Here is a 25,072-nt window from a genome sequence, read left to right as displayed (position 1 = left end):
TAACACGTGGAAGCAAGCGTTTTAAAGGTGTGTTAACTGGTAAACACCTCTTTTTTAAGCTGGTTTGAATGAATGTGAGGAAGTTAGATTTCTTTATTTTATTTTGTATACCACTAGATGGCAGCACTTAAAGTTCCAAGTTTCATCAAAGAAGAAACGTCTTCCGTGTTCAAAGCTCAACAAAGTAAGACGTCTCACTCTGCACCCTTTTTGTTAATGTTGTTTCAGAAATTCTAAATATACAATATTCAACAAGGAACAAATGTTTAAATTAAGATGGTTATAATGCACAAGTTTGACATACATCACTCGATATTAAATTGCGCGTAATTAATTTGTGTAGTTGTTTTTTTCTGATCCCACACAATGATTTAATAAAACAGAGGGAGTGGTGCATCATTCCATAGAAGACCAGCTCAGACGGTCATAGTTGTTTGTGATAGCAGAGTGAAGATGTTTGCTAGCAAGCTGCTAAAACGGCACGTTTTGGAACTTAAACATGTCTGTGGCGGACGACAAGCGTTTTCTTCTGGGATTACAAGGTGCAATACCGTTAAAAATATATATATATATATATATATATAACAAGACATAGCATAGCCGTGGTTCTTTTTTTGTTTGTTTGTAATAATAAGTAAATCAGTGCACAATGAATGTTATTTTTTATTTGCTCATTTGTCATTATTGACTGTAAAATTGAGTTTATCAATAATAATTCTCGGTTACACTAATGTTTTTTTATTTCGCTGTAGGTGCGTTACAGTCACCTTTGACCCACTTCCTCGAAAGGTCACTGCGCAAAAAATGAATGCAAAGATATAACTTAACCAAGAAATCCTAAATATTTGTCAATTATTTAGCCTATCTTTTTTATAAACAATCACTACGGTTATTTATATTTTCCTAAGGTTTCATTTGCGGTTTAATAATTGGACTTAACCTTGTAGTTATTTCTATTGGACTGTTTTTTGTTGTTGTTGACTGAAATCCTGCCATTTTCAGGAATTCTGCAACAGGAAGTCATTCATAAATAAAATAAAAACAAAGCAGTTGCATAAAGAAATCAGTAAATGGAAAGAAATATGACACACTAAAGATGGAAACATTGGTTGGGTGAGAGATCACATGCAGGTCCGGAGGAAGGGGATTTGGAGAGTTTGGGGCAGAAAACGCTCAGTTACCCCCAAAACATTTTTAATTGGGGCACAACCAGCAGAAGTGGATCGACTCCATAGATCGGATCATATATCTGATCGAACTTCCCTTGTTTTTCTTTTTTCAGAGGCATTTGAAGACCCACTCCGATGAAAACCCTGTTTTTGCTGTTTTTAACATGTTCTTGTGGTATTTTCCTAAAGATGAAGGCCATATATGTTAGGCAAATTAGATTTAAAATTGCATATCTGAATATTTATTTACTCAAATTGGTGTAAAATCACGAAAAAGAGCCTCTTTGTGACGTTAGAAATGAACTCCAGCTGTTGGAATCCAGTGCCAGTCAGTCCTGCTTGTGGCTTAAAATGATTTTATTTTGCTTCAGTTGAATGACGAAGGCTACAAAGTCAACAAAAAAAAGGAAGTTCTACATTTTTGATGCATCACCCAGATTTCTGTCTTTTCTTTTTTTAATTATTTTTTTGTTCTAGCAAACAACGGAGCCAAATGGAGAATCTTGAAAGCCACACCTCTCAAACCCGGCTAGAGACTTCTAGCGCCAAGACCATGATGGACATCGGGACGCGCCGAATATTCAACGAAGACCACGACATTTTCAGGAAGAGCGTCAGACGGTTCTTCCAAGAAGAAGTGGTTCCACACCACAAGGAGTATGGCGACGGAACAATCCGGTTTTGGTGCTAACGGCTCAGGGCCCGGATTGAATTGGTCCTTTTTTTTTTTTGTTTGTGGCTAATTTCCAGCTGGGAGAAGGCGGGGCAGGTGAGCAGGGAGTTGTGGGAGAAAGCTGGAGAGCAAGGCCTGTTGGGGGTGATGATACCAGAGGAGCACGGAGGCATAGGAGGAGACGTGTTCTCCGCCGCCATCACATGGGAGGAGCAGTGAGTTACTAAATTCATGACCAGTTTGACACCATTTTACTGCTCGTTATGCTGTGGGTTCGCTGCGTTCTGGGACTTGATTCCCAAAAGTTCCAAAAGAATGCTGTCTGTCTTTGCATCTGCCTGGACTTCTTGAAAACTAGCAAACAGGGGAAATTAGCACTTGTATAGGATGTGTCAAATCAAATCAAATCAAACATATTTATAAAAAAGGGCTACTAATATCTTGCGCAACTCAAAGCATTTTCACATTTAAAACAAAACAGACATACACAATATTACAATAAAACCCCCCGGAAATAAAAAAAAAAAAAAACCCTGGAAATAAAAAAAAAAAAAAAAAACAACCCACCCTTCACTCTTCCCACTCCCCTCCGTTAACACATACGACCTATGACCCCACATTCAATGAATACTTCTAAAAGTAACTTCTAAAAGAAATTTTAGGCTTGGCTTTGCCGTCAGGAACGAGTATTTGGCCCACTCAGACCAGGACAGCAACGGGGTCCCCTCCAGAGCCGTGAGGCAGCAACATGAAACTCCAGCCGCCGAAGCAAGGGCGCCAACCACCGACCAAGCCAAGCCAATCAGTGGCTTTGGCGCTCCGATTTCAGCGTTGGGCTGTGATGCTACCAGTGATGCTACCTTCACACAAGGCACGTTCTTGAACACGCCCCTTGGTGTTCACACTGGATAAGCAGTGAACGGGATCTTCTTCTTGTTCTTTTTCTACTCTTTACTAGCGCATGTCCACCACCTGCAGTTGGAAGATGTTGTAGCGGTGCAAATCCTCCGAATCTCGCTCCAGGTTTTTGTCGTTTACAGCTTTATTCCAATATACGAACGACTTATTGCTGTTTAATTCTGGCTGGGGATAAACCACTATAAATCTTTTTCACCTTCGTAGTCAGTTTTTTCAGACGGTTGGCACATCGGTGAACGAAAAGGGGCGCCATCCGTAGGTTGATACCAAATCAGAGTCCCTATTTGACTTACTTTAACTTTCGACGCACATTCAACGGTGCGGTTTGTACGTAGAGCCCAAAAATTGTGGTGAAAATGTTGTGAGAGTTTTGAAACCGAAAGTGTGCATTTGTATGTTTTACGCAGACCTTTCAGTGGAAGCGGTCACTTCTGAGAAGTAGCTTCAGTCTTCCATCAAACATCGCCTCCGTTTACTCGCACCTAAACATTTGGTGTCGTCCTCCAGAATGTACTGCAACTGCACTGGCCCGGGTTTCGCCCTACACTCTGACATCGTCATGCCCTACATTATCAACTATGGGAGCAAAGAGCAAATTGAGCGCTTTATTCCCAACATGACTGCCGGGAAGTGCATCGGGGCGATTGCCATGACAGAGCCTGGCGCAGGCAGGTGGGTAAACAAACCGCGGTACACCAAGAAATCTGCTTTCCAACGGTTTGAGGTTTGACCGAATGTTGGCCTTGATCTTTTTAGTGATCTTCAGGGTGTGAGGACGTACGCCAAGAAGGACGGAAGTGATTGGATCCTAAATGGCAACAAGGTAAAACACGGTGGAAGCAAAAGCAACCCATTGCCTCTCGGTAACAATTTGCGATCACCTTCCTAAGGTTTTCATCACAAACGGTTGGATGGCTGACTTGGTGGTGGTGGTAACCGTGACAAACCGCGAGGCGAAGACAGCAGCACATGGGATCAGTCTGTTCCTGGTGGAAGATGGCATGAAGGGCTTCCAGAAAGGCCGTAAGCTTGACAAGATTGGTCTGAAGGCACAGGTACTGAAGTCCCCAGAACCTTTCATTTGCATAGACTAAATGGACAGATAGTTGATAGTTTTGTCCCTTTTGATCTTAATATTTTACTTTTTAAGGACACAGCAGAGCTGTTCTTTGAGGATGTGCGTCTCCCAGCCACGGCTCTCCTGGGTGAACTCAACAAAGGTTTCTACTACCTAATGAATGAACTTCCTCAGGTAACCTTTCTTTTGTCTATGTCCATTTTGATTCAAAAACCAACCGGGATTAAAATGGGACAAATATTCCTTCTAGGAGCGTCTATTAATTGCCGACATGGCCATAGCGAGCTGTGAGTTCATGTTCGAGGAAACCAGAAACTACGTGTTGCAGCGGAAAGCGTTCGGCAAAACCATCGCCCACTTGCAGGTTTGTTTTATTTGTATTGTTTAGAAAGAAAATGGGGGCTTGTCCGAAACATTTCTTTTGTTGTTGTTAATTTCAAGTTTTTTTGTTTACTTGAGTCACATTTCTCAAGTTTTAGTTTCACTTAAAGCTTCAGTCATTTTTCTTGATTTTAGCTTATATCCTGAAGATCTACCACCTTCATAATTTCCCAGCAATCCTTGCCTCACCACCAGCTAATTAGCTGGATTAGGGATTCCAAAGATTTTGGTTGACCAAACACTCCTGATCTAGACAATAATTAGCAAAATGTTAATAGATTTTTGTCAAAAAAAATTACTAACAAACAACCAAACCAAAAAGCAGGATGGTGCCAAAATTCTCGCCAGTCACAAACCAGAATACAACATTCCTAACTGGTTCCTTTCGAATTCATTTGCATCTTGTAGAACTTTGAAATACGGTAAAATCCAGTATTTAGTCAGCCACCAATTGTGCAAGTTCTCCTACTTAAAAAGTTGAGAGAGGCCTGTGATTTTCATCATATATACCTCAACTGTGAGAGACAAAAGGTGAAAAAAAAATCCAGAAAAATCACACCGTCTGATTTTTAAAAATTGTATTGGTAAATTAACTGTTTCTGGTATTTTGGCCCATTCCTCCATGCAGATCTCCTCTAGAGCAGTGGTGTTTGGGGGCTGTTGCTGGGCAACACAGAGTTTGAACTCCCTCCAGAGATTATCTATTGGGTTGAGATCTGGAGACTGGCTAGGCCACTCCAAGCTGCTAACCGATTGCAGATTCAGTCTTCCCAGCCTGGTGCAGGTCAACAATTTGGTTTCTGGTGTCCTCAGACAGCTCTTTGGTCTTGGCCATAGTGGAGTTTGGAGTGTGACTGTTTGTGGACAGGTGTCTTTTATATAGATAACCAGTTAAAACAGGTGCCATTAATACAAGTTACGAGTGGAGGACAGAGGATCCTCTCACAGAAGAAGTCACAGGTCTGTGAGAGCCAGAAATCTTGCTTGTTTTTAGGTGACCAAATACTTCTTTTCCACCATAGTTTGCAAATAAATTCTTTAAAAATCAGTCAATGTGACTTTCTTTTTTTTTCTCATTTTGTCTCATAGTTCAGGTATACCTAAGATGAAAATAACAGGCCTCTCTCATCTTTTTTTTAAATGGGAGAACTTGCAAAAATTGGTGGCTGACTAAATACTTTCTCCCCCCACTGTAAGCTCCACCCTCAACACTCTGTTCTCTAGTTTGAAGCCAATTTAGAAGTAGCAGTTGTTGCAGTTCCTCAGATGGCCACTGGTTGGCTGTGAGCGATTCCTACTCATTCCAAAAGGTCTGACTTTAAAAATAGCCAATCAGGGTTTTTTTTTTCTTGTTTTTCCTGGAACCATATCAAACAGTTTCTTTTTAAAACGATTTTTAGTACCAGTTGTTACAATTCCTCAAATGGCCACTGGTTGCTAGCTTCAGATGTGAGCAATCACTACTTGGTCACAAAAGTTTTAACTTTAGAAATAGCCAATCAGGAATGCTTTTCCTGCACCCATTAAAGTGGAACATTTTTAAGAGATAATACTATGTTGAGGAATTCAATCTTTTTATTAGTCAAATCTGGTGACTTTTTCTTTAAGAAGCTTGTTAACCATTTGTGTTGAAGACTTCTTCTACTAAATGTGGCAGAATGGGGAATACTCTTTAACCTATTAAGGTGTTGTGTGAGTTGTGGGTGGTTTTCTAAAAAAACATTTACAGACTGTGCAGCACAAACTGGCTGAACTGAAGACCGAGATCTGCGTGGGACGGTCTTTTGTGGATAACTGCCTTCTTCTCCTTGCTGAAAAACGTCTGGATCCATCCACAGCCTCCATGGCCAAGTTTTGGTGAGAAGATTGAAATCTGTTCAACCTAATCACTTAAGTTGATTCCAACTTTTCACTTCCATCCATTTTTATTTTTTTTCTCCTTAGGGCATCTGAGCTTCAGAACAAAGTGGCCACTCAGTGCCTGCAGCTTCACGGAGGCTGGGGATACATGTTGGAATATCCAATCGCCAAGTAAGAGTCCACCATGACAGCAGCGGTTTATTTATCAGTTAGCAAATGCATCTCTTAAATGACGATTCACAGATTCTTGAACCGGGTGCAACTGACTCCAAGAACACAAAACGGATTGAACCAGAAAGTCATGATAGAAACCGAATGTTTTAGGTTAGATGTTTACAGCTCAACAACAAAGAAGCTTTAGTCACATCCACCTATACAGGGGGGTGCTGCAGGTTTTGGGTTGTTCAGGCCCAAGGAGGGTCAGACTTGTGCGGTCACCTCATAGAACGTGATGGAAAAAGCCCAGATAACCTAAAAACCTGCAGCCTGAGGTCATTTTTTTTACATTTCAATAACCATTTAAAATGAACATTTTTGATTTTATTGTAATAGGAATGTATTTGCATGATAGAAAAACAAACAAAAAAAATGAGCAAATAGAGCAAATAGCACTGCAGCTCATCATATTTGCTTCTCAGGGCATTCGTGGACTCCCGTGTTCAGCCCATCTACGGAGGAACCAATGAGATCATGAAGGAGCTCATCGCACGCAGCATCGTCAGCCAGAAATGAGGACATGAGGGGTGGAGTAATAGAAAAAAAAACAGTTTGATTAGGTTTGATTTTTCATTTTGTGAAACTTTGCACACAACAATGAATGCAGTCTGTGTTTCGAAACGGAACAAAAGGGGGTTTCTCACAAGAAAAACTAAATGTCATCAAATACAAACTTGAACCATTCGTCTCAATTAATGCTGCCTGATTTCTTTTGTCACTGTGGGGTTAAATAAATATGATGTACAATAGAAGAACTTCTACAACTACATCCGAGCAATAATCTTGCCTAACAGAACACACATGTTGATAACAAGAAGTGTCTATTTTTAGTAACATAATTTCTAAGGACTTATAATTTATTTTGAACTGAAATAAAGACAATTGATTGTTCTTTTTGTGTCTTTTAACAGACTATTTCTCATTTTCAACACCAACATATATTCTAAAACTTGAGGTAGATAATTGGGAACACTTGCATGATTATACTTGAGGGGTTAAGAAAAATAAAAAACTATTTAAAAATGGTGGAAAACACAACGGTTTTTGTGTGTTAGCTTTAGCCAGATGCGCTAGCATCCCTTCAAGTGTCTTCTAGTTTTTTTTCCCTTATTGATTACATTGCAGCAACAACATCTTATTAAAACCCTAAACTATACCACAATGTTTGACTTTAACACAAGTTGGCTAACATTTAATGGGTAAAATATTACTCAAATTTCAGTAGCAATGAGTCGAACTACTTTGTTGTAGCAAGAAGTAATATGTTACTATAAAAAAATTACTTTTATGACAAGTTTTGGTCAACAATCATTGGAAGTTACCACTTTGGAAAAAAATGCTAGCCTCAAATACTTGAGAAATAAAAAGTTTAGAAAAATTTTGTTGGGAAGATGATAATTTATGCCGGCAAAAATGGACAGAATACGTGTAATAAAATGTATCCTACATGTAAAACGTGTTCAGAAAATGATCTCTGTTAAGGCACCTAAAAAAAACTTTTGCCAAATCAAAGCATTCTTTGGATATGATAATTTGTATCGTGGAATTGGTTAGACTGGGAAATTGCAAGTATTAGTAGATTTTTACGTATTTGGGTGAGCTAACAAGAAAACTAATGTGAAAACGAGGTTGCTCTAGAGGAGATCTGCATGGAGGAATGGGCCAAAACTAATGTGAAGACTAGATTGCTCTAGAGGAGATCTGCATGGAGGAATGGGCCAAAACTAATGTGAAGACGAGATTGCTCTAGAGGAGATCTGCATGGAGGAATGAGCCAAAACTAATGTGAAGACTAGATTGCTCTAGAGGAGATCTTCATGGAGGAATGGGCCAAAACTAATGTGAAGACTAGATTGCTCTAGAGGAGATCTGCATGGAGGAATGGGCCAAAACTAATGTGAAGACTAGATTGCTCTAGAGGAGCTCTGCATGGAGGAATGGGCCAAAACTAATGTGAAGACTAGATTGCTCTAGAGGAGATCTGCATGGAGGAATGGGCCAAAACTAATGTGAAGACTGGATTGCTCTAGAGGAGATTTGCATGGAGGAATGGGCCAAAACTAATCTGAAGACTAGATTGCTCTAGAGGAGATCTGCATGGAGGAATGGGCCAAAACTAATGTGAAGACTGGATTGCTCTAGAGGAGATCTGCATGGAGGAATGGGCCAAAACTAATCTGAAGACTAGATTGCTATAGAGGAGATCTGCATGAAGGAATGGGCCAAAACTAATGTGGAGACTAAATTGCTGTAGAGGAGATCTGCATGGAGGAATGGGCCAAAACTAATGTGAAGACTAGATTGCTCTAGAGGAGATCTGCATGGAGGAATGGGCCAGAACTAATGTGGAAACTAGAGTGCATCACACATTAATGTGTAAAAGGTGCATTTAAATAAAGCTTTGATTCTTTGAAACTGAACAAGTCCCAAACCACCATCTTATATGACTATCACCAACTCCTTTTTTTTATTTTGATTTGAGAAAAGATTTCAGTAATACAGCACAAGCCATTTTAAGTTAAATTCATTTATCAATTCAAACCGCTCAAAACATAGAAGTGAACAAGAACAAATAAAACAATGAAAACGGGAAAGTGAAAAAGAAACGAATGTCGCACAAGAGAAAAAACTGTAAAATTTCACCTAAATAATAAAAAATAATAAATATGCAAATCAAAACATATTAACTTGTTCAAAAATGTGTTTTAAGAATTCAAATATAACTTGGTCTTTAGGTAATTTACATTCTTTCAAACTAATCTGGGACCACTTTCAAGAAACTACATGTATTAGAGAGAAAGCATTTATTATTAAGCCAATAGCAGGTGTATTTACACCCTCTTACCTGTAGGTGGCAGTGTTTACATTCCATTACAATATTTCATTCCAGAATGAAAAAGAAATAAAAAAAAACTCAAGGCAAAGTTTACAGCTTGTATTTTACAAATTGGATATATTCATATAATTATTTTATTTATTTGATCTTTTCTCATACTTTTAAAATGTAGTTTGGTCATCTCTGTGTTTGGTTTTGTGACACAAAATGAAGCATTTTAAGGAGTTTCTTGTAGCATCCCCGCCACGCCTCACCTGCAGGAGACTTGAGGGCTGCCAAATTTCTCTGCCTTTTGCAACCCTTCCTCCTCCCATCTTCTTCCACTCTCCCCCTTGGCTCCATCCACCACATTATCGGCCCCTTCTTTTTCCATCTTCCCATAGCAACAGCCACGCCTCGATGCTCCGTCCGTCTCTGCAGGAACTCCTCGAACACCATATCCGCCCGCAAAAAAAAAAAAACACAGAGAGAGAGAGCGAGTGACGTTTCATTCTATTTTTTTCTTTTTCTTTTTACCCTTTTATCCCACTTTCTGGTTTCGTGTCAATAAAATAAATAAACACATCTGTTGCTTGTTATAAGATACTCTGCAGCGTTTTACAACGATTTACGGTAGTTTAATTTGCAGGGGGCGGGGCTACGTGCTACTCTCATTGTGACCGCGGATCCCTTCAGATTCGGGTGTCAGCGCCGCTCCGCCGCTCAAAGCTCCCAGGTAAAACCAGAAACACGCTTTTTATTTTCATTTTAAAATAATTTTTTTCTTGAAATTCATCTAAAGTGATGCAAATGGACGTTTTTGTGCCCCAAAGACAGCCTTAAAAGTTAGTTTTAGAGCTCAAGCTTTCGTTTATAAATATAGTCTGTTAATCTTCAGCAATTGGTTAATTTATTATTATTATTTTTAGAAATACGCAATTATTAGCTTTAATTTATGACTTTAAATTTTTGTTATTAGAAAAAAAGAAGGGAAAAAAAACCCTCGACTCGGTCAGGTGACAGCAAACCTTTTGTTCTGGTCCACGTCAGGATGGTGCTGAAATCCATCTATTGCGTAGAAACGTGGATATTTTTTGGACAGTGTATTAAAGATTACAATCGTTTTCTAGAATCATCCCGCCACTTGAAGTGGGTGTGGGAGGACCCCAGAGGTACCACCTTACATCAGCAAAAGGTTGCAGTGCTTGAAAACTGCAGGAATTTTTTTTTTTTTTATAAATTATTATTTATATATATTATATATATTTTAAACAGGCACATTTTTAGACTATCAGGATGGCATGATAACATCTCTTTTTTCATGTAATGCAAACAAAAAAGTGGATAAATGACTGCATCATCACATAACAAAGAGAGAACATTCTTAAGATGCTTGATACATTTGCAGTTTAAGGCTGTATGGCAGCTACAGAAAGGAAGGTTAGCTACAGATTTTTTTAGCCTTTTTTTTTTTACACGAAACCTTGAAAAAAGAAGAAAAAAAATCTGCCCTTGTACAAATTAGGAAAGGGTGGAAAAACACTAATAAATAGAAAATATTTTCTGGATTTTTATCTCTTTGATTCAAAGTTTCCCGAAGTGGCATCCTGCAAATCATTTAAAAAAAGTCACTTAATTGTAAGTTAAAGATATATATATATATATATATATATATATATAAAATCTATTACTTCTGAAAGTTATCACACCTGCAGTGTAAATGTAGCATGGCTGATTAATGACCAATCAAATCTTAAAGATTGATCTCTCCAACTGGAAAAAGGCTTAGGCTGTGTCCGAATCCCAGTCCTAATCCATAACTACTGGAAAACTAAATAGTACGGGATCATCTAGTGTCCTGGATTTTAAAAGCAATTCGGACATCATGCTTACTAGGCCTGCACAATAAATTGCAAATTTATCGTTATCGTGAGATCAAGCTGTGCAAAATGCATATCGCAAAAGACGACGAAAATTGCAAGCCAGGAAGTAGCCCTAATGCCACAACTTTTTTTTTTAAACGGTGACTATGACATCATCGATTTTACAATGTGAAAATGTAACTGATACGAGCGTTTTGCGACGACCATTTATGAATCCACTGTCTTTTGAAGATAAAAACGACAATTTATTTAAAAAAATGCATTTAAATACTTTTTTTTTTTTGCAAAAATTGTTTACACGCATTGCATTGTGGTCTATATTCACCAATCTAGCGAGCATCAATGCACACTGGTTTTTGCAGAGACTTCTGGGAAATTTCTAGGGCACTCGATCTTGGAATTGCAGATTCAAACGGCACTGCAAAATGGCGAACGCACTATATAGTGCACTTTGTAGTGAGTAGGGAAGGAATTCGGACATAGCCTTGGTCATGTGAACTCTTGAAGGCGACATCTCCGGTGTGAAAGGGATAAATAGTTCCAAGGAAATTTTACTTGGAGACAATTATTTTTGATTTAAAATCAAAACTGCCGTAATTGAAGGGTGACTTTTGAATTGACAGGTGACTGAATTATTTTTTTTGAACACTCAGGCGGGTTTACTCTTCTTATTTGCATATTTTTAGAAAGCTAATGCTAATGTTGAATCTAGCCAAGATGGCGTTTACGTGGAGCCGCAAACCCTTTTCAAAGAAATGGTCACGTAACACCAGGGTTCGCCCATGACTTTATCGATACTATAAAGTGGTAGTAAATATGTAATGTCGCCCCCTGCTGGTTGCATCCTTTCAGTGCAGCCATCTACTAAAATTGAGTCCACGTATTTCTCACTTGAATTTTTGAGTAGGCCTGCACAATAAATCAAAAAATAGTCGTCATTGCGATATCAGCCTGTGCAATTAGCGTATCACAAAAGTTGGAGTATCTTAAATGTTTACACATATGCCTAAACAATCTTATGGGAGTGAAGTATTAAACAAATCAAATTGAGCAACTGAGCCCTTCTCGTCATTGACCAATTGAATGGAGCCCTTTTGTTAAATGCATGCCTCCCTATGTAGACATGGGTAATTTGGAGTATAATTTAAGTTTAAGTTATGTTGACTTTTTTTTTTTTCAAATTACAGTATTGCAGTAAAATTGAAATTATTAGCATTAGTTGTTTTGCTAACATTGCAAGTTTTCCTCACATCGTTGAGCCGTACTTTCCAGTTTTTCTGTATCTATGTCAAATTATTAATAAATGTTTTTAACCGATTCACCATGATATTTAAGAACCCTAAAAAAATTGAAGATAGGATGATGCGTTTCAATGGTTACAAGTTCTCTGTACCAAAAGTTGGGGGAAAAAAATCCTCCCGTTCATTTTTTTCAAATCCTTCAACTTTATGCCAACTGTAGAACTTTTAAAAACGTCTTAAGTCTTAAAACACAGAAGACCATCCAACTTTACACATTGTGGTTTGACAAAAAACTATGTTTTGCAAAGTAAAAAATAAAAGTTTTTTTAGACTCTTTGAAAACAAAACATAAAAAACTTAACACAAATTCTGACTGGAAGGAGGATTAAAATCTGTTATACTGACTTTTTTGGTCTTTCAGCCTGGATGCAGATAGCTGTAGGGTTTTGGCTAGCAAGTCTTATACTTGACCAGATTGAGCTGCATCTAATCGCTAGTTTGGAGTAATTGAAGTGACCTTAATCAGGTTACCTGATGCAGAAGCTAACAGGTTGGGTCCGCTCTTAAATTCTTGCATGTTTGTGTGTTGGATGAGTACACTATCCAGACTTTAGACCTTGACCCCCATGTGGTTAAGTGTTAGGGTATGTTATTAAAGTCTTAGTTTAGCGAAACCCTTGTGGACTCTGCTGAGATGTTGATGTAAATTAGTCACTGGAATTGTTTTGGTTACTTGGAACTTTTGGTTGGATGTTCTGAAGTTGCAGTAGTCAAGGATGTGTAGGGACGCAAGGAGCGTTCTTCATCCCCTGCTGCCCCCACCTGTTTGTAGCCTTTTGCGCTACAGGTGCCTAATGGGAGCTGGCAGATCTGTGCTGTGGAGGGTGATTAAATCTTGACTGTGAGAGGGACCTAAGCTGATTCCCTTTCGTAAGAGACGCCCAACGGCCCACTGACCTGCATATGGCATGCACTGCTTCTTAAATCCACACCCTACTCTACTTCTTGGCTTGCACAAGTGTCAGACGTCTACTTAAGATGTAGACGACTGAAGAATGATCTTTTTTTTTGTTGGGCTATAGTGAATCCGACCATGAATCCCTGGAGATTTGTCCAACTGGTAAACTGCAGTTTGGTGGGTTCTAATTGAGCATAAGATTTGAAGAACACAGCGTTCAGCTGGTGCTGGAAACCACCCCATGACCTCCTTGGTACAGCGGGGTCTTCCTAACCAATCAGCCACACAGTTTGCCCTTGTACCAGAGCCCCGTCCGTGGCGAGCTTCCCAAACGAACCCTGACAGCCAGTGTCACATTTCATTCCTCACGGATGATGCCCCTCAACAGAGAGGACACTCATGCAGGGCATTCCTGCGCTCAGTTATTGGCATTTCTAATATTCTCCGATGCCCTCGCTTCCCATTTTGGCGTTAGCTAACACAAGAGCTCTGCGGCGTATATTGGAGGCTGCAGAACATAGAAAAAAACATATCTTTGAGTCAAAGTTTGGTTTGGCTGTGGTCCAGCTACTTGCGCCTCCGACTTCCGCTTTTCCTTTTAAAGACTTTCTTTTTTTGGAGCAGAAACCCCTGCTGTGTGTTCATGCTAAACTCTAACAGGAAGTTTATGAGTGAGGTAATGACATATAGAGCTGCTGTTTTTTGTTTTGCACCGCTAATAAACAAAAGACTTACTTGAAAGCAAGTGGGCTCTGGAAGTGCTCTGGGTAATACCAGTGGTGTCTAAATTCCTGTTGGGTTTTAGTGCACAAAGAAAGAGCAAAGTTTGATCTGTGACATTGAAACTCAAACATTCTGCTCCTTCATGCGCAGTTAAAATCTCCCTCAAACACATAGCTATTTTTATATTGAGTGTACTTTAAGCAGCACATGTGAGACTGGTCAGAAAAAGAAAAAAAAGAACAAAAATAAGCCTTTGCTTCTTCATAAATGGGCCTTCTGTAAGTCCAGCAGAGCAGCTGAGCATCATAGCTGGGTCTTTAAGACTTCCAGATGTGTAAGCTAAACAGTTCAATTGTTCAGCTCCTTGTGTCCATTTGCAAAACAACGCATCGGCTGCAGCTTTTACTCTGAATGAAGTGTGCTGCAGGCCTGAATGAAGCTCTTTGTTGAGACGAACTGACTTGGTCGGGTTTCTTTCTGCTTTAGTGAACTTTCTCAGTTGCGTAGGGTTCACGATCCCGCTCTAACCGCGGTTGTGCGGGTGCTGTAGTGTATCTGTCTGTCACGGTTACAGGTTGAACCAATGGAAAATCGATTCCTGGAACACGAAAATGTTTTGCCACACTGACTTATATAGACATTTTTTAGATTATACTGACTAATCTGAAGGAGAAAGTAAACATCACTCTGTGGGAAAGTGATGACAAAATAGGTTTATGGCCTAAAACTCTTTATACACAACAGAAAATCTCTACACCAAAGCTTTTATCATTTGACAGCTATAGTGTAATTTTCTTTCTTTCTTTATGATATAAATGTCTATTTGTAAACTGTAAGACTTATTCATGTATAAAAGCCTAAAAAGTTTTTAGATATAAAGTTTTGGATAAAATGCAGCTTCTTAGGTTTTCCTTTGATCAGTTCCTTTGATCTTCCTATGACCTTTATTATATGAGAATTTCCATGTTCTGATTTCTTTTTTCTAGTAATATAAATGTCTAATTTCAAACTGTAGAAACTGTAGTGCTTGTTTATGTATTAAAAGATTTTGTTCTTTCAATTTGGGTAAAAACAATTATGAATGAAATGTAACTTCTTTTTCTTCTTTTTTTCTTTTCTGTTTTCTTTTGATCAGTTTCTTTGATCATCCTTTTATCTTTTTATATGATAATTTCCATATTTTGATGTTTTAAAAAAAAAACTATTTTAGTATTTCATGGGCAAACAGAATATTTTAGCAATGGAGATTTTTTTTAAAAGGAACCAATTAAAATCAAATCTTGATTAAAAATAGATTTCAGTTTTTAAGGTTCTGAATCGGCATCGAATTGTGTTTGATAATTGACTGGAGAACGCTGTAAAAAGTGTTTTGTTTTGCTTATTTTTTCCAGTTTGTTTAATTTGACTTGTGTTTAAAGCTTTAACAAACAAAAAAACATGTTAAATTGGTGTCTTAATTTCATCCCAAACCCATCTCAATGTAATATCTTCAAAATATTTGCAACTTTTAAAAAAAAAGTTGTTTGGGTCCAGTATTTTATTTTATATAGAATCGAGCCCAATTTCTCTAGCAAATTTTTCCCTACTTTTAGTTGTAATAATGCAAAATATATATTTGAACCACACTCGATCTTTACTTATCATATGTTGTGGTAATGTTTAATAGCCGCAAAGTTGCTTCATTTTTTTAAAAGAAATGTTTGACGTGGGTTTAAGACACAGGAAAGTAGAAAACTAGATTTGAAATTTATACACATTTTTTAAATTTAAGGTTAATTAAATATAAAATTAAAATAAAAAGCTAATTAGAAATGCAGGTGTTGTAATCTTTATGAAATGTCCGATTCTAAATGACTGTTAGTTTGAAAGGCTGATCTAGATTTTAGAAACTTCTGATACCAAACTAACATTTTATAATATGTTAAGCAAGGCAGACATATCGAGCCCAGTCACTGTTGTAGTCCACTACTGTGGGCCTCTCTTTCAGAAGTAATCCGCAGTCTGGGCTGTCTGTTTCAGCTAAAAACATTGACAGTGCCTTCAGTTTCATCAAGGGCCCCTCCTCACCACGGTAACCTCTCCCATGGAAACGAACCCCTCAAGGAATGATCCTTTTGACCACGGGTGTGTGGACCCTCTGTGTAGCTTTGTGTGACAAGAGGATATGGTCGAAAATGGCGTTCTTTTCTGGTCATTTGACCCGAGACTACCCAAAAATGGAACAAATACAAGAGGTCTGTCCTGATTGGGGGAGTCTGAGATTCTTGTTACTCCGCAAGGGCGAGAGAAAAGGAACAATCTTTCATCGATTAAAGAGCTGAGAACTGCTGTTAACCTAAACCAGAATTAAATTTTCAATAATAATAGTTGTGATGACTAATATTGCTCTTGTAGGGCAAAAATGTTCATGCATATATTTGATTACCATCCTATTTTCTATTTATTACCGACATAGCTTCTCCAATTATCCTATTTTACTTTGCATCTGTCACAGCTTTTACAAAAGTTATTGTCAGGAGTATTTCCATAATTATTTTATAAAATTAGCTTCACCATTAAACACCGGAGCATTAGCTCCAGTGATGACATTCTTTCGACTACCGTAACTCTTCATCCGTTTATGCAATTGATGTAATTCCAGCGGATTCTGAAGCGGAGAAAAGCAGCCTTGCGCTGATATGGAACACTTTACAGCAGTGACGTGCTTGCACAATCAACGTAAATTCGCTTATTCTGTTACGAAGAAAAGCGGCTTTGCACCGTTATGCAACACTTTACTTTAGTAAAGTTCAAAGCAGATTCACGTGTTTTGATCTCATCTTGGCTGACGAGACACCTCTTTTGTGAAATCAAGCTAGGTTGTCGTCATAAGCCTGTTTCTATTTTCTCATCTTCGGGACAAACATCTACAGAAAGAGTGGTGTCCAGTTGGGGATGCTGAGAGCTTCAAGTGGCCAATTATCCATTTGGTCTTTCCAGAGTCTTCTTCACCTTAAGCCACCTAACTCGTGGGGAGTCTGGAGTTGTAGGGAACCCCTGCCAAAATGCATGCTCACATTCAGATGCTAATCCAACGCCATCTGCCATTGTGGCACAGAGCTAAGCGGCATGTGATACTTTCCTGTCCGTTTGTGCAACTTGTGAAGGTGGAAATCCCTCAAACTTGACCAAACCCCATTCCCACCTTCTGTTTTCTTCCACACAGAGGTCATTTATGGGTCTTTAGAAAGAACCCATAGTATGTCCCTCCTCTATCCCGGGGCTAATAGACCCTCACATAAAGAGTTCTTTTTCTCATCGACCCCTAACTTGTTCGTCAAAGAGCCTTCTGGACAGATGTGTTAATCACTGCTGGCAGTGAAGGCTGTTGGAAGCTGCCAACAGATCAAATGCAGTTGATTTACATTGGCCTTTAGAAGAACTGGAGTTTGGCTCCCACTCGTTTGAGTGGGAATGTTTCCCACACTTGTTTTCGGAGGGGCAGCACCACCTCACTGCGTGGGATCCAGCTTGAAATTGCTGCTCTAGGATGACATAATTGTGCATATTTTGGCTGAGTTTAGCTTTGCGGTTTAAAGGATTTGACTACATGCAGCCTACAAGATCAATCATCTTTTTTAAGAAATGGACAGTTCTGAAAAACTGTCATTTTTTTAAAGATCTTTTTCAAGCCTAAATAAACTTTTTATTTGACCTCACACAGAAAGAAAACAAACAAACAAACACTGTCATGTCATGTTTTCTCAATAGGATAGTTTAAATTGTAGAGAAAGCCAAAAAGAACATTTCATGCTTTTGTTTAGTTTTGTTAGCTTTCACATTTCACACAGTCCCATTAACTCAGACAAAACCACCTGGAAATATAAAATTCAATCATCTGCATTGCCTGAAAAAAGATTATAGGAAGAAGAAAACTAGTTAAGGGCACTGACACTACACAAGGCCTACAAAAGAGACATTTTCCAAAGTTTTTGGAAGTTGAACGTTTTTCCATCTTGAAATTTTGCCATTTAAAAACTTTTTTTTTACTGCTCTTAACTCTAAATCAGGGATGGGCCGATGTAATTTTTTCCTATATTTCCCCTGCAATTGTGGCAGATAGCCGATATTTGCCGATACCGATACTTAAGCGTCTACGGTAACACAAAGTTTAGATTTCCTTTTTGTTTCTTTATTAGAAATGCACAGCTTTTCTTTTACTGGAAAATCCCTTTTTATTTGACCTTTTACTTTAAAACTTTCAGGCCATTTATCGACTATTGGACATAACTGCACATCATAAGCTCCACATTTCCGGGGATCTATTAGGAACATTATGTATCCCTATCAAAAATACCATTTACCTGAAACCAGTCAATTACCAACTGTAAACATAAGCTTCCCAATTTATTAGGATCAAGAATACATGTCAAAAATAAATTGTATCCTAAAACAGAAGAATATTTGTAAATTTTTTAATATCGGACCAATACCGATAAACTCAAGTTATGCAAATATCGGCCGATACTGGCACCGATATGTCGCCCATCCCTATTCTAAATGTTGCCTATACGTTTGTTTACCTTCCCTCTCAGGTTTGCTTGATAGTCTGTTTACATTCACGCTGTTGCTGAATTGCACCAAGGTTCACTTGCTAGTGTACTACAAGAGTACACACCTGGCAAACGAAGTAGACTATCCAAGACAACAAACTCTGACCAAGCAGGTGTTATGTGAAAGCTTCTAAATTTTTGTTTACGTGCCAAGACTTAAAGGTTCATCAAATTAGATTATTCAAAGGGACTTTAGATAACTGTCTTCTTAGATGAAAGGTCACAATAAGGTGATCATAGCTATCGTCAGTAAAATGCAGCCTTTAAAAAGGATTTAAAAAATGAAGTATACCTAGTTTTAATGACTATGAGTATACCTAGTTTTAATGAAAATGGTGTTTTTAACATGATCTTGTGGCATTTTTCTGATGGTGGAGGACATGTATAAAGAAAATTATGCCCAAAATTACAATTTTGAGTATGTTTTTATTTAGATTGTTGTCAATCAGCAGCAGACGAAAAAACGAAAGACCATATTTGTGACCTAGAAAATACACTCAACGGGTCCACTCCATTCTGATGCATCCACTTGTAGACGACTAGATTCATGTATGTTTTCGTTTTCCTTGTCCGACCTGGCATCTGGCTCCAAACTGTTGGGGGGTGTGAAGGGCTGAAAGCTAGCGGGAGAGTGTGGAAAACAGAGAGATCTCAGCAACCGGGAGAAAAATATGGGGGCAAGGTTTCTCAAATTACTAGTGAGCTAATCCAGTTCTGCAGAAACTGTGCTAGAAAAAACGAAGGGTTTTTGATTTTGGCAAAAAACAGAATAATCCAAATTTGAAAGATCACTGGGACCACTTTTACAATAGATCGAACAATGATCCAAATGGGTGTATACACAAAATTTGGACATAACTTTTATGAGTGCATAGAGAATTATTGAAAAAACTATTTTTCCCTAATGATAACCTTAAGAAGTGCAGCAAAAATATACACAACCGTGGCCGTGGTATGTTTTGATAAGAACCCATCCTTCAGGGGTTTCATTGCATGCCTTTAAGACTCCAAAGACAGACTGCATTTTATCAGCAGCAAACTCATATGCTCTTCAACTCTGGTATTTCCTGCTCTTGCGCGACATCCCGTCAAAAGATACGCAAACCAGTTGTGATGTGAACAACAAAAGAATGGATATTCGAAATGCTTTCATCTGCTGTTGCATCTCGAGTTATGAAAACACAACAGTCCGGTTGAGCACGGCCTCCTCCTTTTCGTCTGTATGCTTTTCTGTCTGTGTCTTGCACTGGTTTCAACGTGCCTTCTCACATGTGTGTTAGGTCTGGTTGTGCAAAGGCGAAGTGACACTCAGTCAGTTACATTGGAGGCGATGTCAGTCCACTGCAGAGCTGGCTGAGCTCGATATGCTGATAAAGCAAAGACACCAGCCACGCCAGCAGCCTCTTATGTACAGATGAACTCACCTGCGTCACTCAGGGTGCTTCTTTTGGGCTTGACTGTGTCATCACTTTTCTCAGGAATAAATAATGACCTTAATGGAAGGGGTTTGCATTAAGGAATAATTTGATGAGAGAGAGAAAGAGATCCACTTTTAAGAGTCAGTTCAAAGTCAGTCAGTCAGTCAGTTCAAATGCAAAGAGTATTTTATTGTCTTTAGAGCAACATTTACCATGTTTTTTACCCTTCAGGGACATGCAAAATCATGCAAATTTCTCCCAAAAAAGACAGTACTCCGTATTATCCAGTGTGTCTTACAAATGAATTCTGGTCATGCTAACGGACCTCTAACCGACTTTAAATGAAAAAGGGCTCTCAGAAATCTATCAAAATGTTTTAGCATGACGAAGGCATACTGTTCGATGGATTGTCAGAGCAATCCGGCTACTGTGGTCAGGAACCTGAGTCAAAAAAAAAACTTGGATGGAGGTTTTAATTTTACAGATCTATTGGGAGTTGACCAAACAAAGGGGGTTTATTCCGTGTTGTCGTTCATATGACCAAAAAGAACAATTTGTTTAAAATTTGCCAATACCGCATGGGTATTTTTGAGATTAAATAACCCAAAACAATAATCTTAATTATTGAGAACATCTTACAATATTTCCAAACTTTCATTTTAATAAATCTTTGGCCTTTTTTTTTTTTTTACTAAACACTGGCAGGTTGACATAAAGCAGACGATGCTCCAATGATGTGAAACTCATTTTTAGTAATCTTTGAACCCCATTATGGTAATATTACCTCTGCACTAGTGTAGACCCACGCCACCACAAACCAAGGCCTTCTCTCTTCTATTATCTTTGTTTGCAAATGGAGTAGGTAGTAACTATGGAAACTCATCATGGTGTCATGGAAAAAAAGAGCTGCAATCTTGAACCTCACACAAACTGGGCGCCCACACATCTTCCTTAGCTATGCCTTTAAATATATTTTATTAGATTTAATGTTAGGCTGCCCCTCTGGCTCATTATGAGTTTTCACCAACTTTCTATCAGATCTTTCTTTAAAGACCCAATCATCCTTTAAACTACCGGTATTTTAAAAGATTTCCAATTTGTCTTTTAATTGTAATTATACTGTTTTTAGCCCAAATTAAACCCTGTTTGGTTTACTAGGACATAGTTTCATAGTAGTTCATTAGACGTTTGTCTTCCTCTCCCTCTTGCTGAGAGCTCTCTGTTCACACACTCTCCTGCTAGCTTACAGCCTCTCACAACCTTAATTTACAGTACTAGCACAACAGAAACTGACACCAAAATTGGAGCTTTTCAGCCGTAGAGTTTTGGGCAGACGCTAGCTCAGACGAGGAAAATTAAAACATACATGGATAGTCGTCTACAAGTGGGTGTATCAAAATGGGCGGGGCAGGGAGCTTGTGGCCCGCCCAGTGTATTTTCAACAACACAAATACAATCTTTTTCAGACTGGATTTTTTTCGCCTGCTCTTGTTCCAAAGCAATTTGAACAAAGAAAATACTAAGAAATTCAATTTTGAGCTTAATTTTTCTTAATATATGTCCTCCATTATCTAAAAAGAATGCCTCAAGAACCTGTTTAAAACACTGAAAGCACAATTTGCGCCAGAGTGGGTTTTTAAATAAACCTATGAGTTTGTCAAGAGAATGTCAGAACTTTTACTGATTGACAGTCAGACCTGAAGCAATTGGCTCCAGATAATAATCTTGCCAAATCCACTTATTTTCATGTCCTGCAACGGGACGCTGCAGTGGATCTGACTTAACACAGGCCACAGAATTAATCAGAGAGACATGTCCTGAGCTGCAGCTGGCTCCGAGCATGGAAATGTCAAAGTAAGTTAATGATGGATGACCCCACCCTTGGGTCTCTCAGGAAGTGCAGGAAGTCTTTACAGCCTCAACGAAACCCACGTTGGTATATGACACCTGGGATGCTCCAAACTCTTTAGGAAGAACATCTTCAACCTGTTTTGGTAATGGAATATGCTGAGTGATATTCTCACCACATCTTCTGAGGCTCCTAGGGCAAAGCATGTTATTGCCGCCTTGTGGCCACAATATTGCTGTATCACTTCCACTAATAGCTTGTACTCAGAGCACCTTAAGGTGAAAGCTTTGCTTGGATTGCTTCCTGTCAAAACAGGAAGCTTGTGGACGGATTGCCAGTTTTGACTGAGAGTGCTTGAGTTGGTTAATAACTTCTATTATCATCCAGAATCCATCTTGACCATAGTTTGAATGGACCAGTTAATTCACATGATGGGATAAATATGTAATTCCCTATCCTTTTTTCCCCCTTTATTTTACTGCTTTTTGGTTTTGTTACAATCTGATATTATTTGAATTTCCTAAAGTTAAAAATGCAATTATATTTGAATTACAGTATTCTCAAGTTTATCGCGGGTGTTACGTTCTAAAAAAAGGGGAACTCCTCAAAGTAGGGAGATGGATGCTTTAAAGATCTCACTACACACGTTTTATTAAAATTTTCACACATTTCTCTCATGTTTAAACTCTCAAAGTTTAAAACTTTCTAGAAAAAAAAATCCTGTGTTATAGGATAAAAACAAAGATCGGCTTGCAGTTGAAGCTTTTTATTGATTTTACAAGTGGAATGCATTCTGTACAGGAGACACGGCACTATCCTCCATATTGAAGAGTATATTGATTGACAAAGTCAATCCAGGATTCAGAACAAAGTGTGTCTTGAGTTTAATCAATCCAAATCTATTGATTTCTTTATTTTTTATACGTTTTATTAGGTCTCACTAAGGATTACTATTTAGACTTTATACTGGAATTAACAGTTTCAATAATATTCACAACAGGTCTTATTATTTATTCTATCATCTCTGGTATTGAAAGCTTTATTCTTGTCATGGTTTGGGTTTTTTTGCCTTAGTTTTTGCTTCTATTTTGTTCTGTCATGATTTGTGTTCTGTTTCCTGTTTTATTTTGAAGGTTTCCTGTATGTATTAGTTTTGAGTTTTACTTCCCAGGTCCCAATCTCTCCTGATCGTTTTCACCTGTGTCTTGTCAGTTCTGTTTGTATTTAAGTCTTGTCTCTGCCTTCCTCTTGTGCTGGGCCATACCTTCATTTCCCTGGTTGTCTTCTTCCCTGTCTACCTAGTTACCACGAGAGTTGGTTTTGTTAGTTTTTCTCTGCTCAGCTGCGCTTTTGTTTACAGAATTAAAACACTCTGTACTTGGAACCACCTGCCTCCCGTCTCTGGATTTTGGGTCCTTCGTCATACTCCTTGAACCTGACAATGTTCAGAACAATAAGTCAAGGCGCAGGTGTATCCCAGGGCTAACTGTTGGGGTCCCATCTATTTGCCCTTTTTTAAAAGCCTTTTTTTTTCGACCAAATTATCAAACTCGTGACTAATTATGTCGCTGCTTTTTAATAGAATGTACTCAACTTGACCAATTTCTTTGAGATGGTCCTAGAACTTTAGTGATGATCTCCACCTGCTTCTCTAACTTGGATCAAAGCAAGTCTCAGTCAATCCCACTTATAATTTATCCTTGCAAATGTTACTTCTAATCTGTTGGTTCAACCTTTCAGTCCCTGTTCCCTTCGTCCTGACACTAGACATATTTAATTTTGCAATACTTTACCGCAGTTCTGCTACATTCCTTCCCTTAAAGCCGGATGGTTTACTGTTTTGAAAGTTGCTGTCATTTATTTGTCAAAAGAGTGGTTGTTTAGGTTTTCCCTTCCTTCATGAAGGCCAAAAATTCTAGAGTCTCCTTCCATGATTTACTTAGGAGGAGAAAAAAATAGTCCTGCTAACTTGTTTTGGATTCCTGTCTGACGTGGCGGTTTCCCTTTCTGGGTCTGAATGACAGATCTGCTCCATACGGTTTTGACAGATGTTGACTTGTTGGGCAGTAATTGCGTGTTGCACCGCTGACCTGACATACAAGGATTTCTCGAACTTTTCACGAAGCGTTTTGTAAGGTGTTATTTGGCTAAATTTGACTACACGCTGTGTGTCAGTGTGGGAATGGGTGTAGTTGTTTAAGCTTTGTAACTTGCGCCTTTTGGTACAGCTGGCTGCTGCTCCCTGATCACTTCCAGAAACTTCCGCTCTCCGTTCTCACTCACCAAGTGTGCCCTCACTTTTTCAAAATCTTGCAACTTTATTGAAATTTCACTGAAGTATCTACCTCCGTCTGTCAGGACTTTCTGCGATCTGACATTTATCTGTAACCACGCCGCTTCAGCTTCAGAACTTTAAAATCTTGCCGCCTGGTCGCCACTGCTGTGAATTTAGTGCTCCCTGTGTAGGTGTTAATTCAGAGCAGATGGCAGGCCAAGGTTCAGATATCCCATTAGCCGGAAGACGTAACCAGCCCTTTGGAGGCATCCACAGAGACGTGGCATTACGATAGCTTTAAATGTACTGTTTTGTTGTTATTTCTGCTCTGTTTTTATAAATCTTCTCTAACATACCTAGTTTATTTGTGTTCTTCAGACTGCATGTTGCCCCAGACAAGGACCATACAATCCCTCAGAGGCCAAAGTTTTTTATTATAAAGCTAGCACCTGTAGCTCAGCTGTACCCCCCCCCCAAAAAATACTTCTATGTAACAGCTGTGCCAATTTTTGGCACTCTGTGGTTTTTGTAGCACATTACTGTATAAGCTTCCCCTACCAAAACATTTTCATTTACATTTTCAACAGAAAAAAAAGATCAAATTGACAAACAGTAATTGAGAAGGAGATTGCTCAAAGAAACAACATTGTTTCCAAACACAATGACCTTGAAGACCCTATCCGATGAAACCTGTTTTAGGCATGTTCTTGTGATATTTTTCTGATGATGAAGGACATACACAACAAAATTAAGCTCAATATGGCATTTCTGAGTTGTTGGTTTTTTTTCCAGATCATTGGGAATCGTGAATCCGCAAATACAGAGAACTCCGTCTCTGATCCTTCCTCATCCTTTATCAGTTCAGTGTGAGAGGACATCTTTTTCCAGAAGAGGCCAGTTTCATCCATCATTCATTCATCCGGATAATAATTATTCTCTGCAATTAACTTCCACAGCCTATCAGGATTTTTTTCCGTCAGCTTCTGAATCAGCTGATCCCATTTGTCCATGCAGGGGCACAAA

The 25,072-nt window shown here is 38.6% G+C and overlaps 2 protein-coding genes across 18 annotated transcripts in view; both read left to right on the top strand.

Annotated features, from left to right (window-relative positions):
• Nucleotides 1-397: 397 nt before the first annotated feature.
• acadl (acyl-CoA dehydrogenase long chain) lies at nt 398-7,186 on the top strand. Of its 2 annotated transcripts, none has more exons than XM_004066539.4 (11): nt 398-542; nt 1,647-1,826; nt 1,920-2,057; nt 3,268-3,432; nt 3,517-3,583; nt 3,651-3,815; nt 3,911-4,012; nt 4,089-4,202; nt 5,949-6,076; nt 6,164-6,250; nt 6,718-7,186. In XM_004066539.4, the coding sequence occupies exons 1-11, from the start codon at nt 454-456 to the stop codon at nt 6,809-6,811; spliced, it is 1,329 nt and encodes a 442-aa protein (XP_004066587.1). In that variant the 5' UTR covers nt 398-453; the 3' UTR covers nt 6,812-7,186. The 2 variants fall into 2 exon arrangements, with proteins under 2 accessions (XP_004066587.1, XP_078789323.1); XM_078933197.1 differs by having other exon boundaries at nt 415-542; nt 1,283-1,826.
• A 2,519-nt stretch (nt 7,187-9,705) lies between these two features.
• The window catches only part of LOC101165870 (microtubule-associated protein tau), a 70,791-nt gene continuing 55,424 nt past the window's right edge, over nt 9,706-25,072 (top strand). For 13 of the 16 annotated variants that reach the window (XM_078933182.1, XM_023965093.2, XM_078933146.1 and 10 more), the window contains exon 1: nt 9,706-9,846. The gene's annotated coding sequence lies outside the window, so the exon portion shown is untranslated. Of the gene's footprint in view, nt 9,847-24,841; nt 24,943-25,072 lie in introns of all 16 variants that reach the window. The other 3 variants (XM_078933180.1, XM_078933169.1, XM_078933142.1) reach the window with 1 other exon arrangement.

This window comes from Oryzias latipes, chromosome 2, assembly GCF_053564925.1.
Source record: "Oryzias latipes strain Hd-rR chromosome 2, Olatipes_Hd-rR_3.1".
NCBI classification, from domain to species: Eukaryota; Metazoa; Chordata; class Actinopteri; order Beloniformes; family Adrianichthyidae; genus Oryzias; species Oryzias latipes.
This window is presented reverse-complemented; position numbering and strand designations above follow the sequence as displayed.